Source organism: Cydia pomonella, unplaced genomic scaffold (assembly GCF_033807575.1).
Source record: "Cydia pomonella isolate Wapato2018A unplaced genomic scaffold, ilCydPomo1 PGA_scaffold_191, whole genome shotgun sequence".
Classification (NCBI taxonomy): Eukaryota; Metazoa; Arthropoda; class Insecta; order Lepidoptera; family Tortricidae; genus Cydia; species Cydia pomonella.
The window spans coordinates 102,697-118,999 of record NW_026907831.1 but is presented as its reverse complement, the minus strand read 5'-3'; the positions used below and the strand labels follow the sequence as shown (position 1 = coordinate 118,999).

General features: G+C 37.6%; 1 protein-coding gene and 2 long non-coding RNA genes across 3 annotated transcripts; 2 read left to right on the top strand and 1 right to left on the bottom strand.

The window, feature by feature from the left end:
• The first annotated feature begins 15 nt into the window (after positions 1-15).
• Positions 16-5,612, top strand: LOC133533655 (uncharacterized). Its single transcript, XR_009801913.1, has 3 exons — positions 16-4,746; positions 5,269-5,333; positions 5,548-5,612. It is a non-coding gene; the product is annotated as an uncharacterized LOC133533655 (long non-coding RNA).
• A 1-nt stretch (position 5,613) lies between these two features.
• On the top strand, positions 5,614-8,544 carry LOC133533656 (uncharacterized). Its single transcript, XR_009801914.1, has 2 exons — positions 5,614-7,913; positions 8,365-8,544. It is a non-coding gene; the product is annotated as an uncharacterized LOC133533656 (long non-coding RNA).
• Positions 8,364-15,482, bottom strand: LOC133533654 (lipase member H-A-like). Its single transcript, XM_061872682.1, has 4 exons — positions 14,111-15,482; positions 12,013-12,410; positions 9,643-9,849; positions 8,364-9,398 (listed from the first exon to the last, which is right to left on the bottom strand). Exons 1-4 carry the CDS (start codon positions 14,182-14,184, stop codon positions 9,178-9,180), a joined length of 900 nt encoding a protein of 299 aa, XP_061728666.1. The 5' UTR covers positions 14,185-15,482; the 3' UTR covers positions 8,364-9,177.
• Positions 15,483-16,303: the final 821 nt, after the last annotated feature.

The window sequence follows — 16,303 nt, the reverse complement described above, 5'->3', positions numbered from 1 at the left end:
ATGCAGTGCATATTATAATGGATGATATATATAATATTACCTAAATTATTAACATTATTTTGTAACATTGTTGTATTTTGAACTTAATTAGTAAATTATTTTGAACATTCGGAGGGATTCTGAAACTATTCACTTTCTTAAATAACAAGCAAAAGGTTTTACGCAGCGTTTCATACGTCTCTTAGTAAGAAGGGAAGACTGCGATAACTCAAAAACAGTTAACTGATAATGTCCACTATAGTTTTCGTTGAAAGCTTTACTTTCATGATTTATTCCATATTTTTTGGACCCATGGTTGAAAAGTTTGAAGGGTGAGGGGAACACATTTTTTTCTTTCGATGCGATTATATCTGAAAATAATCACTTCAAAAAATGCTTGTTGTAGACCCGTATTCATTTAGAAAGACCTATCCAACGATATTCCACATTATTGAGATAAAGCGTCTTTTTTTTAATATTATGGGATGTACCCTAAAAACATTTTTTTGGATTTTATTTTACCACTTTTTCGGATTGATTACTATATCTATGCCAAATTTCAGCTTTCTAGCACTAACGATCACGGAGAAAAGCCTCGGACAGACAGACGGACATGCTGAAACTATAAGGGTTCCTAGTTGACTACGGAACCCTAAAAAGCAATTAGTAAATAAAGAAAGATAAGAAGAAAGAAAGACTAATCAATAACAAATTACAAGCGTTCATAATATCACTGCACTCTACTACAGTGATCTACAAGTTTTGAACAGCGTTTTTAAAATGAAAATAATGCCTTTAAAGAATGCACTTCACTTTCAATGCGCCATCGCCTAATTTGCAGTCCAAACAATAATAATATGAAATTGAAGTTGGACATTACATTATTTCTTTAAATTTAATTTAATTTACAACTTTTTTTCAGTAAACTAAGTTTGCTATGTTCAGAGTCAAAGCATTTTACTATGTGTGTTTTGATAATTCACGTTGTTGATTTAATGCCCGTTCCAGTTTTAACTGTGGGTAAAAGCAGAGTTTTAACGATCTTTACTTCTATGTAAAGTGTCACTCTGGGGCAAATTCGTCTGCACCATCAGGCGTGCAAAATCCTCCGATCTCCCAAGAAAATAAATTCAATTAAAATTGCTAAAGTTGGGGTGTGTCTTGGATTGAGTGGATTCTGTTTGTGTGATATGAGAAAAGCTTTGAACGGAATAATCGTGTGTGCTGGGTTTGAATGACTTAGTTCTGCTTTAAGACCGAGGACCGCTTCGTCCACAAATCTATTTCGACACCTTCAGAACTTGTCATTATTGTCCACTGTTCTGATTCGTCAACATTCCTATATCGTCACTTTGCTATCTTGTCCACATTCCTATATGGTCTACAGTGCTAACTCGTCCACATTCCTACATGTTCCGCAGTGTTGATATTGGTTGAGGTCAAAATGACAGGCCAAGACTTTCAAGCCAAAAATTTTCAGTTGAAAAAAAACATGCAAAAGTAAATGAAAAATGCCTTATTTGTCTTACTTATATAAGGCAGTCAGGATAATTAATGGTACAATAATGTTGACGAGTTGGCACTATGGTCAATAGGGATGTAGAAGATCTGGGACTGCAGTAAAAATAGTAATATGGATTATATGGACGAGTTAGGAAGGTGATGATTTAGAAAATTTTGTGCTGACGACATTGCATTCTGAATGATTTAAAAGTATGGATTGAGGACGAAACAGTCCTGAGCCGTGAGAATTGGAGTCATGGGATTTAGAAACGCGCATGTGCGAGAGAAAAGTAGCTGTGTGTGTGTGTGGAGTATTTAGTTGTAACGGAACGAGTAATATTATGGGACACCCTGAAAAGAAAAGTGGTTATCAAGTCATGCGACGAGGACTACGGGGAGTTTATTAATGTGTAGGGATGTAAGTAAAAGATAACCCTAGGAATGGGAGATGGACTTTTTCAATGGAAATAATCTACTTAATGATGAAAAAACATACTGATAATCAAACAAATAGATGGAAGAAGGGTGAGCGAATGATTTGAGATTATAGTCTGCGCTTTCGATATATAGAAATCTGTGAAATGTACGAGTGAAGATGAAATATGACTGAGTGGAAGTCCGATTGTTTTTTTGTAGAATTGCTGTTTGGGGCACCTATTTATCTCTGGAGTTTCTCTTCTTATTTTACCCAAATAGGCTTTATAGAGAAGAAGTCGTCGAATCGATGGATACCATTAGAAGAAGATCCGGCTGCCAAATTTACGCATTTCAGAAGAACATTATCCTCAATAACCATACTCCCGAGAAGAAACCCATTATATACGTAATGTTGGTAAGTTTCCCTGACGTTGCGATTGCATTATTGTTAAGATAGTTTGTTACGTTTGTCAAGAAGTGAAGAACTCTTCAGTACCCATCAAAACTCATACGAACAGCTTTTATCACAGGCGGCAAGGCGCGGTGTGTTCCCAATTGTCCCGCCGGGCACAGATTGGAATAGGTTTTTTCATACAAATCATTCCCATTTGTCATCGCCTTATGTATGGAGGCGGTCACGTGGGGCGGAGGACAAATGGGAATATTGGGATTACAACTTAATCAGCCTAGCGCCGCGACATTTTTATTCTAAAAAAACCTAGTTTGTCTCCATAAAGGGTTTCTGATCCTTACTGTTGCAGTATTTTTATCGTATAGTACGATTTGACCATATTTGCGATGCATTCGCACAACGAAGCACTGCACCAATTGATTTACCTTCTGCAGTCTTGTGGCTCTCCATTGTAATTCTCCGTATTAGAGAAAAAATAAGTGAAATTTCTTTGCTGAAAAAAGAGAGTTCTGTTAACCTAATTTTTAAATATACCTAGTGCTTCGAATATATATAAATATAAAAAAAGGATGGATAACAAGTTTTGTCAGTAAAAGTATGGTAAAAAACTATTCTCATCCCTCTTCTTGGGGTACTATCATAATTTTCTTATTCTAGTATGATTATCTGTGCCTATGCTCTTTTCTGACAAAGGTCTTTCGCCATACTATACATTGAAAGAGGTTGAAACTGCATTCTGCAAATATCTCCTGTGAATAAAAGAATTCGTTTTTCTCTAAATAAGGTTTGATGTGTATTGAGTAGGCACCTATGTAACAGTACTAAATAAACTTTTTTTATATAATTGCAGCGGTCTACAACTACATGCTTGCTACTGTTACAAATATTTACAAGCTAATTTAGTTGTTTACCATTTAAAGTATTTCTTAGATTTCGCTGTATGACATACGAGAACGTATGTCATTAGATACGTTTAAATTTTCTTTATGATTTCTTGGTGATGAATTTATTGGGTCATGCGCGTATCGTTTTAGTTCTTGCGTGCCTCAATAGATTCATCACCAATAAACCGTAAAGAAAATTAATAATATTTAATAATATGACAGGAAATTACTTGCCTGCCAATCTAATCATCAAAAACCAAGTTTATTTCGCAATGTTCGAAATGTCAATTATGCAAAGCATTTATTTTGTTTACAAGTACTATGATTATAGTACTCCTGCTCAATAAAATCTTATAACATGTTAAATCTTATAAGGACTTATACTAACCCATTTGTTTAGCACTTTAAACCGAACGGAGGAGAGCATCTTTACTGTTAAATTCATCGCACAGACCATAATAGTCCACCGTCCTCACCACTTTACTCAATGGTGTATTCCCATTTGTGCCCGCCCCGTTCACGTGGGGCGGGGACTAATGAGAATACACCACCCTAAGTATTTAAAACAAATTACGAATAAATATTCTTTAGAAAAAAAAAAAGTGGGATTGCCAATGACTATCATTTTGTTACGTGTTAGACCAGGTTACCAGCTGGTTTCTCCACATACGACTAAGAATCCTAATAATAATAAATGTACGTTTTATTCTTGTATTGCTAATCTACAATTGTTAGAAACAGTCGTATTTTCTTGTATATTATGAGCGTTAAAATCTTACCCTCTGAGGACGGATATAAATGAAACTATTCTCATTTGTCCTCGCTTGGAATCAAACAATTCCTCTAAATATATATTTAGACTAACAACTGTTTCGGATTATTTGGTCTGTGCTCTAAAACTGATGATTTAACTAAGCCATCTAAACATAGAATTAATAAAAACTACACGTGTAGATCGTACCATTCACGAGGGCGCATTCGTTTAAAAAAAAAATGAAAGTGGAGAAGGGCGCGCCTTCCTGTGCTACTATTACAAAAAAACTGCAAGAATATAGGTCGTCTGTCCTTGTCACCCAAATTAACATACAACATATTATTAAATAGCGTCACCGACGCCTCCCTCTGAACACAACTATCGTGGAATACAGAACATGTGTTGACGTTTTATTTAAGTTTGATATAATATATATTAAGAATACGTTGAACCTTCAAGTTATAAATGAAATTTACATGTACCATTCTTGTAACCATCAAAAGCGGTTAAGTCTATTAGATTTCTGAAACCTTATGATATTATGACCACAATTATTAATGTGTTCAATTAAACTATTTAACTAGGTACCCTTTTCGCGCTACCATACTTCATACTGTTCATAATCTCAAAGCTCGTCAGAGCTTAGACTACTTTACAAATTAAAATCTTTTAATTATTTAAAATTTAAATGTTGTATTTCCTTTCAGGTCCGTGATTCGATATGAATATATCAGCTAATGTTAATGTTGTATTTACAGGTATCCGTATTCAGCTAGATGTCGAGATTAAATCAAAAGGTAATTATGAGACGTTTTCTTGACGAGACTTAAAAAAATATAACTTACTCTTGCATTCATGTTTTTTAAATCATATTTTTAACTTGTCACTGTAAATAATATCTATGAAGTGTCTATTAACTTAAATTTGTGTGCAAATAAAAAAAAATACAGACCTATACTCTGTATCTTTAGGTATTTAAATAAAAGTCAACAAACAATTTGTAAATTTTATAACATTTATTGGTTAACCAACCAAATACAAAACTGCCTGTATCTGTCACTGAACGACTTGACTTTAACCTACATTATTTGATCATGTAATGTTTTAAATATCTAAAAGATACAGAGCATAGTCCCTAATCTGTTCTGCAGAAGGCTGATTTTGATTTTATCATGATGATATTTATTAATTTTTTGTCTTCTTTTCCCGACGGATGTATAATGACGCATACAATTGAAATCTGATATTTGATATTATTTTTCCTTACGACGCAGCGTTGTAGAAACAGTTTTCTACATTGGTAACGTTATGTTTTTCAGGTCTGACGTGAATAATCTTTGGTTTAAACATTCGGGGTTGCAGTTACGCTCTGAAATAGTTCAAGGTATTTTTTAACTTTTAGTTTACATTTGTTACTTTTCAATATTGATATTTATATAAAAATCAGAAGCGATTTGATAATGATGATATATTTGTTTATTTGTCTTCTTTTCCCGACGGATGCATAATGACGCATACCAATTTATTCTGACACAATTATTATAATAATTTATAAACACTTGTTTAAGTCAGAATAACTAAGTTTAAAAACATTTCAGGATGGACGGAGCTTCTATGGACTGCAGGAAGATCAATGGATAAAGAATATAATAAATGTATAGTTTCTATTTTTCTCCGTGAGCTTCTACGGATTATCGTCTTATCTATTGTTTAAAAACCGCAAAGGCGCGTGCCACTATGAAAAAATGGTCAAGCCGCATAGGTAGCGTTTATTGAATTACTACTCTATTGAGCACGGAATAAGATTCATTATGAACTAATACAGAATTCTAACAGAATAGCTGTCTGATCTCTATTGGTGCGTCTAAGGTAGGCGACTAAACGCTCTCAAACCAGCTTAACTTGTGACACTGCGATCCGAAACAAAGATACGTATTCGAAGACCTCGCTTGCACTGGTAATGCGAGCGTACGGCTAGCTAGCGCCAAGGAAGCAATGTTATGTTTCTCGAGGAGCAGGTAAAAAACAGGGCCGGATTTTCACACAAATATATTTGGGTGGTTTTACGTTCTTTAATTTAAAGAGATAAAACATAACACTATTTAAATAGTAGGTACACATCTAACAGAATGGGTTTGTGTAATTACAATAATAACGAGATATACTCATTTTTATAATCAACTGTTTAAACAGTTGTTTGCTAATTTTAAACGTTAAACAGGCTAATTTTAAATAAACAATAAAACAATGGTAAAATAGTAATAAATATGTATATCCATTTAACAATCCCGTACTACTAATGTTAAAATAGACCTATATGTTATAATTATGTACACTAAAATAAAGATATTATTTACAATAGAGTACACATTTAGTAAAACATTTATACAAATTTATATTATGAGTCAACAAAAAAATAAGTAACATATACATAATAGTGTATGCATAAAATAAATAAATATAAAACAAAATATGCATATCGTTTAGAGTCAAATCACGCTAACTCTTTCAAGCAAACCATACAAACAGTGTCAGTTTGTTAGAAGTCTGAAGAGTTAGCGTTATTTCGTAAAACCACCCAAATATATTTGTGTGAAAATCCGGCCCTGTTTTTTACCTGCTCCTCGAGAAACATAACATTGCTTCCTTGGCGCTAGCTAGCCGTGCGCTCGCATTACCAGTGCAAGCGAGGTCTTCGAATACGTATCTTTGTTTCGGATCGCAGTGTCACAAGTTAAGCTGGTTTGAGAGCGTTTAGTCGCCTACCTTAGACGCACCAATAGAGATCAGACAGCTATTCTGTTAGAATTCTGAATTAGTTCATAATGAATCTTATTCCGTGGTCAATAGAGTAGTACTTCAATAAACGCTACCTATGCGGCTTGACCATTTTTTCATAGTGGCACGCGCCTTTGCGGTTTTTAAACAATAGATAAGACGATAATCCGTAGAAGCTCACGGAGAAAAATAGAAACTATACACAAAACTGATTAAAGTATAGCTCTTAAACACATACATTTTAGTGAACCTAGTCAGGTGACAGTGGCCCATACGTCCTGATTGAAGTATACAATTTAAAACCACTTAAACCTGTAGATTTCCTCCAGTTCGGGTTACAGGCAATGATTTTATATAACTATAGATAGGTTATACTTATACATAAGAGTGGTATTCTATCTATCCTGTCCAATATTTGACCAAATGTGTCTTGGTGGCTCAGTTGGCAGAGCGCTGGAGTATCGATCCAGGGGCCGTGTACTCACGCAAAGCAGTAATTTTTCCACTTTTAAATTTACGAGTACTTATATGTTTATTTCCTTATGAATGAATCGGTTTTTGTTGATACATTTTCGCATACCATTATTCTTTGTGACACACTCGTTAAACATAAGCTTCTCTTTCGATGTGCAGGGAACTTGTTAGCACGTGCACAGCTGTACCGTGCATGGACGTGACTACAAAGCAACTACGATTTGTACAATTTAAGTGCTTGAATTTTGGAACTCGTATAACCTATCTGGAGTTATAATATCATTGGCTGCAGGTCAGTGACGCGTGGGCCACAGTTTAAAAGGTTATAAGTACTGTTAGCTTAGTAAACCGCCTCCAAGTCACATACAAGTTCACTCTTATGAATAAGTTCGCAATAAGGGCGATAGGGCCGAAATTGTTAACAAAAGTGCTGTATTCCCATTTGTCCCGACTGGGACCGGCGGGGACAAATGGGAACACATCACAAAAGTAAGTTTTTTAGACATTATAACAAAGCAAGTCATGAAATAGATTAAAATTAATCAGTAGTTAAATTAATGTCTGTCAAACATATTGCCATAGATGTTGCCTTCTCATTAATCAATTAATATCACATCCGTGTAGATGTTGAAGAGACTATATTTTTGTAGTACATTCATTCGAATTATAACTGTATATAGTTAGGTCATCCGGTTGCTGTATTAATTTTATGGTGAGTTATATTTTATTCTTTTAGCAGGCGACCAATGTCGCACACGTGTCGCCAGCGATGGCGGGTGGTTGCCGCGACGTTGCCAGACTTCGCCGGACATGCTGGCGACATCGTATGTAAGGCGCGCAATGTCGCCCGACATGTCGAGCGCAGCCCGGCAACGTCGCGGCACAGCATCCGACGTCGCTTGCGACACGTGACATTTGTCGCCTAGGCTTTGACTATCTTAGATTTTACATTATCAAATAAAACACATTTCCATAAATATTTCATGTTTTATTAGATTTCTTTAATTCTAAAAATTTTACATGATGATTCTATTGCCTGTCTTCTTTTCCCGACTGATGCATAATGATGCACTAATTACCACGTATTGTTCTGACATAATAGATATCACCCCCGAAACTAATCGCTTCGCGACCTATTCTAACTCTGGTTTTCATTGTTACAGGTCAGGAGACTTGATATTAGTAAGTTAAGCATTTCCAATTAAATTAATAAGTAGTAGAAACAAAAACTTTGACTGATTTTATTATGTTTGTTAATAACATTTATTATTGTGATACCTTGATGATGCAACTGTGATACTTACTTGATTTTTTTGTTACTTGATTACAATTTTGATATGTCACCTTTGTTTCATTTTCACTCCACTTTCCAATTTCAATTAATTAATTTATTCTTATTTATCATTAATTTATTGACATTCCCGTTATTGTGTATAGTACTAACCATATATTTTAAGATATAAATCTTTTATTAACAATAATGATCTCAGTTGGTCTCTCAATAAATGAAATTGAATTGAATTTTTAATGCCACTCGCACGGAACATTTTTGTTACACAAATAAGCCAATAAGTAAAGAAAGGCAAAATACCCTAATAGTGCTCCCACACAGCTATTTCAAATGCCACTTGGACATTAGATATGGTGCGGAGCAGTCTGTCAGATACCGTATAATGGGGTATAGCCATGAAATGCAGTCACTCTACTTTGAAATTCCAGTTTTTAAGCCATTATTTTATGTAGGATTTTTATTTAATTGTAAGTAAATATAAATTCATTGTAATGTCAATAATTACACGAACAATTCGAGTAAATAAAGAATAATGTGTTAACTATGAAAGTAACCCCATATACCTTTCACCCCAATACAATAGGTAGGTAAGACATTTCAAAATTCTATGAGGCATCTTAAGTTATAATTTTGTAAATAGTAAATAGACCACAATATGTGTATAGTGTGGAAATTTACTAATTTTCTAGAATTCGTCTCCCAACGCGTACAAAGACTCGTTTCTCGTATGCAGATAGTAGTTTCCCTCTGATCTAGGTTGGGCTGGCTCGCCCATGCTGGACGTGTTGGTCTTGCACTCGCCATTCTCGAAGCCTTGGAAGTCGTCGCACAGGTAGGAAGTGAACGGGACGCTGCTTTGAATTGATTCTCCGAAAAACTCGTGCGACCTACTGTGGCTGCAAGAATCTGCACAGATCACAGAAAACAAAAAACTATAGACAAATGGGAGCGTTCATGAACTTAATATTCATTGGCGCGAAGTATAATGTCATGTTTTATTTTTAGATTTAACCCACTAAATGGCAGAACCTCCATCACGCGTGGTCTTTATAATCTCTAAGTAGCTCAGCTTGAAAATATACTATGTCTGCTATATAAGCATCACATCGCCGTCAAAACGACCTTTTGGTGCATTTCCTGTCATTCATACCTACGTGTCCCCGATCCTCTCCCTCACATCCCGGCTGCGGAGATGTTCCCCCGTTGGGGTAGAAGTCCGCTTGCCCGTAGCTCTCTTTGTACCCGAAGAAGCCTCCATCCGTGTGGATGATGTCTACGAACATGGCGTCAGTTCTGTCCAGACGGTATTCGTCAGGCATTGGGGGTAATTCGAACAGCGGGCGAGCGGGGTCTAGCCCTAGGAGACAAAACTGATCAGTTACTAGACTCCCTCTAAACTAAGGATCCTCGCACAACTTAAGTGTGGAATGAACTGTCGCCTGTGGTATTTCCAGACCAACACGACCTTCAAGAAAAGAGCGTGCAGTGCCGTTCCAACTCCTCTGGTGTTGTGTGTGTTCATAGGCGGCGGTGATTGCCTACCATCAGGCAATTCGTTTACTCGTTTGCCTCCTATATAATAAAAAAATTCCACACTAGCGATTAAGTAGGTTTACGGTAGCACTTTCAAAATGTCGTTTGCCACGTTGGTGAAGAGTGTGCTTGGTCTAACTATAAGGTATAGGTAGTAGACTTCTCTCAGATGTTTTTTTCGTTAAACAAAAGCCTTTAAATAATACAACAACCTAATCTGTTAAACAATCGCCTTTGTTTATTTTGACCCCTTACTGCATGTAATAAAAATATTTGTTGAATTTTGAACTATAATAATTGTGAATAGAGTTGAATATCATATCCGCCATATATGGCTTCGTTTGAGGAAAGGGGTTAAGAGAGCGTTATGTGCCAAAGCAACTATCGTTTAAAAAACAACTATCGTGATAGACTTAAGGTTCAAATTTATGTGACAGCTCATTCAAAGAACAATCAGCCACGATGCGGATGGTCATTAATTCATTATTTTTGGAGATAACAAAACATGAATTTGAACCATAAAATAAAAAAGGGTGGGTTTGGGTTCACTATTGAATTGCCGACATACATTTAATCTAATATTATTTAAAAGACAACGTTTCAAGTATTTTCATTTCATCGACAAGTCATTGCGTCGAGGATTCGATACTAGGTATTGAACGGAGGTATTTTAATTGGTAGTTGACTTTATAAAATTCATGACATGGCTTTTCATTTAGGGGTTTTTAATTCATTTTTTTTTTTACAAGAAATGTGTGGTTTTTCTAGCCACAGTTCGTTTTCTTGGAGGTCGCAGTTCTAACCTAACCTACTTCTGGCAACAGTTCGTTTTCTTGGGGGTCGCAGTTCTAACCTAACCTAACTTACTCCTGGCAACAGTTCGTTTTCTTGGGGTCGCAGTTTTAACCTAACCTAACCCACTTCTGGCAACCGTTCATTTTCTTGGGAGACGCAGTTCTAAGCTAACCCACTTCTGGCAACAGTTCTGTTTCTTGGGGGTCGCAGTTCTAACCTAACCTAACCCTAACTTCTGGCAACGTCGAAGAAATGAATTGCAAGGTTTTGTAGTTGTGTCAATTATGATAATTTGAAACAAATCAGCGATTAAGTAATATTCGTTAAATAGTATTTCTACGTAGTAAGATAAATTAAAATAAATTGTAGTTGAAATAAAAAAATAACGCCAAACAATATTACTAGTACTAAAGTTTCGATGAATCGTTGTCGATGAAATAATATTCGATGAAAAGGTTGTCGACAAAACAAGGGTACACCGGTAATTTTGCTTTTTAAACGGGCGTGTTCCCGTTATTTATGTTAGGACTATTCAGTGTGTATGTAATACGAGGGTATTTGACCTTTTTTTAAATAATTTTACTTAAAACTGACCGATCAGTGGCTCCCTCACTGGGGGAATTGTGTTTTCTAATAAACCAATTAACTTCTGTATAAATATTGTTGCCCTACTTATTCCCTAATTTTTGATCGATGTGATATATAGTTTTTTATTAGATACTTACTTTTGACTTATCACCTAAACGGAAAAACCGGACAAGTGAGAGTTGGACTCGCCCACCAAGGGTTCCGTACTTTTTAGTATTTGTTGTTATAGCGGCAACAGAAATACATCATCTGTGAAAATTTCAACTGTCTAGCTATCACGGTTCATGAGATACAGCCTGGTGACAGACGGACGGACGGACAGCGGAGTCTTAGTAATAGGGTCCCGTCCTTTGGGTACGGAACCCTAAAAATTAGGCTATCATTTGCCGTTTAGTTGAAACAAAAAAAAAAATAGCAAAATAAAACTATTTTGATGACTAAGACCAAAAGTTGGGGAATCAGTAGGACAACAATATGAATATACAGATTTATACAGAAATTAATTGGTTTATTAATAAACACATTCCCCTAATGAGGGAGCACTGGACGTTCGCCCCAGTCTTAAATTCTGGCGGATAGGTATAGTTAAAAATATAATGCTTACCGGTAATTCTAAACATATTTTTACTGAAAAACATTCCAGCGTATCCCATGACCTGCGCTCCCAAGCTGTGTCCTATCAAATGCATTTGTTCTCCCGTCGTATTAAAGTTGTCGACCATCGAATTGAGCAACTTTGCCAGCTGCTTACCCACGTACCGCGTGGATAACGCCGCCCACACGTAATTCGGGTTCTTTGCCAGCTCATGCCAATTCACTACTATAACGTTCAAATCGGCTCTGTCTAAGAAATGTGTCTTCTGAATCTGTATCCAAGTATCATTGCCGCTACCTCTCCAACCGTGTGTCAATGCTTTGGTGTCTCTTGAGGGGTCGAAATACTGGCTCTTCGTTTGACCATTTATTTCTGTTTGCAAGAGTTCTGGATCATTTGAGTTGTTCCTTGAGCAAAAAAATAAAGGGAAATATTCAAATTAGTGTTCAGAATTCATTCGAGCCAAATACGTCGATTCACGTTAAAGCACTGGGGGGGGGGAAACTGTAGCGTTCGGGTATTCTCGGCTGCGTTCGGCTCAGCATTGCTAGGAGCAATTATTAGGGTTGGCAAAACTTCACGTCCCTTTGCGTGCACCACAGATAAAAAAATGACTTAACTTTTGACAACCCTAAATAGCCGAAAGGGATAGTGCCATAGATTAGAAAGGGACAACATGATTCGTCCTTGAACCTTGTTTTGTAGGAAGTTTCCTTTGTGTACGGTAGTGCTATTATTTACTCTCCATGTACAAAAGTGTCATTAAAAAAACTTAAATAAGTGGCGCTACAATACCTAGAATACTTGAAAAAAAAAACATCATAGACAGCGCACTTCACTCCGTCAATAACGCCTAGGTTCTTAGCTACTCTAGCGCTACTACGGAGACATTAGGAACTATTATTTATAGCTGAGAGCTGGACACTTTTGCAACAGTTCTACCATAAGAGATTTTACTCCTTTTAATTACACACTCCATACTTTTTATTAACCGGGAAATGTTGTCGTACATGGAGATTTCATTCCTTTCTACACGTATGCGCTCTTTTACCTGTGAAAGGCTACGCCACTATTGTTGATATTCAAATATTTAAGCGAGCGCTCATTTTTGGTGGTTTCACGCTATATTCTATTTAGTAGGTAAGGTAAATAGGTGGTATATGGAGGTGCATAATTCATGTTTAACCTTTTCGCTGCCATTGACTTGATATAAAGTCAGGTACATTTCGTGCCCCGCACGTCACGACTTGATATAGTCATAGAGAAATAAGAAGTAAGCATAGAGTATATAGCTCACTCCATACATCAGTTTTGGTACCAAAACGCTTATTATTTTCCTAGTCAACATCTAGCATCGAGTAGCGGGATTATCAGTACCGATACTTGACACTAGATGTCGCGACTGACGAAAATTGTATTTATCAACAATTTACAACTAATATTACAAGCAGGAGTTGAAAATAGAGTTCCGGTTATAATATTAGCAGAAAATTGTTGAGCATTAGACTTGTCAAGTAGCAGCCGGCCTAGCGAAGGTCACAATCGCTATCGCTACAACAACGAAACTACGGAAGGTAGAGGCAAGGAAAAGAATCTCCATATACCAAAAAGTGTCCATCAAAAAAACATAAATAGGTGGCGCTGCAATACATAGAATACTTGAGAAAAAAATCTAATCATAGACAGCGTACTTCACTCCGTCAATAACGCTTAGGTTCTTAGCTACTCCAGCGCTACTCTGGAGAGATTTGGAACTATTATTTATCGCTGACAGCTGGACACTTTTGCAATAATTCTGCCTAAGCAGTTTCTGTTCCTTGCCTCTACCTTCCATAAACGAAACGCTGTATGTAACAGTTGCGTTTCGATCGCTACGAAGTGTAATTGTGTTGTGCCCTACCACACAAAGCGAGATGACATTGACAATGCCCATACCCCTCTTTTGGACGTAGTTTAAGGACGTACCCGGGTCCACTACTGATAATTCCGCTACTCGATGTTCACCGTGTCCTCGGTTCCGTTCTCGTTGTAGTCCGTGCCGTATCCGACACGGAACGGATGCAGGCTACAAATTCATGTTATATCCCTGGCTTAAATGTAAAAATACCTGGTGTAGAGGTAAAAATATACGCCTCCGAATATCCAGCCGTCGGAATCGTCCGGCAGCGCGGAGAAGTTCATCGTGTGTTCGGTTCCGTTCTCGTCGTAGTAGCACAGCCATTCCGTGCCGTATCCGTCGTCGGACGACACGGAACGGACGCCGGCTAGAAATTCATGTTAAAACGTTATGCGTCTGCCAACGCAGCTCGATGAGCATTGAGCGGACGGCCGTGCTTGCCTTGGATTGCGGTTTTTATTGTTTTTGAATATCGTGTGCTCGGTTCCGTTCTTCCGTTCTCGTCGTAACACAACCACTCCGTGTCGTATCCGTCGTCGGAGGACACGGAACGGACGCCGGCTAGAAATTCATGTTATCACTTTTTAAATAGCTTTGCGCGGTAGTTACAATGGGGTTGGCAACTGTCGACAGTTTTATAGATGGCGCTAGCATAGTCTTTATTTGTTTCTAGTTTTATTTATGAGATTTGGGTTAACACGAACCTAGGCCTGGCTTTAAACATAAAAAAAACCGCCCAAGTGCGAGTCGGACTCGCACACGAAGGATGACGAAGGGTTCCGTACCATTACGATAAAAACGGCAAAAGAATCACGTTTTTTTGTATGTCTTTTTGTATGTTTTTTTGTGGGTCCTTAAACATTTATTTTATTCTGTTTTAGTATTTGTTGTTATAGCGGCAACAGAAATATATCATCTTTGAAAGTTTCAACTGTCTAGCTATCACGATTCATAAGATAGGTACAGCCTGGTGACAGACGGATAGTGGATTCTTAGTAATAGGGTCCCGTTTTCCCTTTGGGCGTTGAGCCCTAAAAAACAAGAATTTGACACTATTCATAGGATTGACAGCTAAAACTGCTGGCGCAATCTGTAAAATACTTCAAACGGCCATTTCGCTGGCCCAATTTTGCAGGGTTCTATGTTAATACATGAAAGTTGAACGGAGATATTAAGGTTTGCTTTCGGGTTCTGTGAATCTACTACTAGAATTACGGGTCCCCATTTATCCCCGTTCCACGTGACCGCGAGATGTAGAGCGGCATTTTGGCGGCGGGTTTGTGAGAAAAGTGCCAGAGGGCCAACCGCGAACCACGTTCGACGTGTTGCCTCTCTGTCGCACTTGTAAACTCGTCCGAAAGTGGAACAGGGAGGCAACACGTCGAATGTGTTCCGCGGTAGGCCCTCAGTACATCAGCGTCTTTTGCGCTATGGAATGATAATGGTGTCCTTGCGCAGTTGCGCCAACATTGGGTTAAGCAGCAGCCATAGAGTTGACTAGACGCTGACTCTCAGAAGCCGCTGGTGTGGGAAGGCCCTTAATTGATAAACAACAGCGAACTTACCATACACACACATTAACCCAAACAATTTACAAACCAGCGTGATGGTGACACCCATTGATAAGTGACTGGCATTGGTACTGATGGCAACAGTTCCAAGACAGGTGTATATATAACCAAATTTCAAGGTCTAAAATGGCGACATATGCAAAATATTCATACCGTCATGTATATTCATACTCTTCGTTATCTTATCTTGGGCTTGGTGTAGTCGAAAACCTGCTTAATTACTAAGGTATTCATAAGGTAAGTAAGTACGCTTAAGCGTAATCCTAATAACCCATCAACTGAAAATGGGGAAGAGGCCTTCCCCGATCGAGTCTGCGACTCCAATCACCCTTCACCCTTTCACCCTTTGGACGCCACGCCTATCGTGCGCGATGCGACTTCGTGGACCTTGCCGGAATGCACTATATTGGGTTATTTGGGCTGTAGCCGCGGGTGTTAGTTGACGCCTTTGCCGTTCAAGGGGTTTAAAACCTCAGATTGTAATACTTCCAACTGCCCTGGAACCAAACAAGTCTGTAGTCTGTGGGTATCTTTGAATTTGGCATATCTAAATACCCGTTATGAAACGATTGCAGTGCCATCTTTGCGTTGCTAAGCTTTACGCGTTTATCCAGTGTTTCGAAAAGTTGGATCGTTGGATCTTGAGTGTTGAAGCCGCGAGAGGTGAACAAGCTTTGCTGCCCAGTGTAAAAAAAAATCTCCATATGTAGTACCAATTATTACCAATGCTAGGCTAGGGAGTAATAGTTGTAAAACGTTACAAATTGCTTTGCGCTCTAAAGGGAGAAAATGCAACGTTGCCCACTGATTTCATTGAATAAAGAGAGCTTTT

Coding starts and splice junctions, on each gene's coding strand:
- LOC133533654 (XM_061872682.1), bottom strand. CDS start 14,184: ATGAACTTCTCCGCGCTGCCGGACGATTCCGACGGCTGGATATTCGGA. Junction 12,411..14,110: donor TATTTTTACCTCTACACCAG/GTATTTTTACAT, acceptor TTTTTGCTCAAG/GAACAACTCAAATGATCCAG. Junction 9,850..12,012: donor AAATATGTTTAGAATTACCG/GTAAGCATTATA, acceptor TTTGTCTCCTAG/GGCTAGACCCCGCTCGCCCG.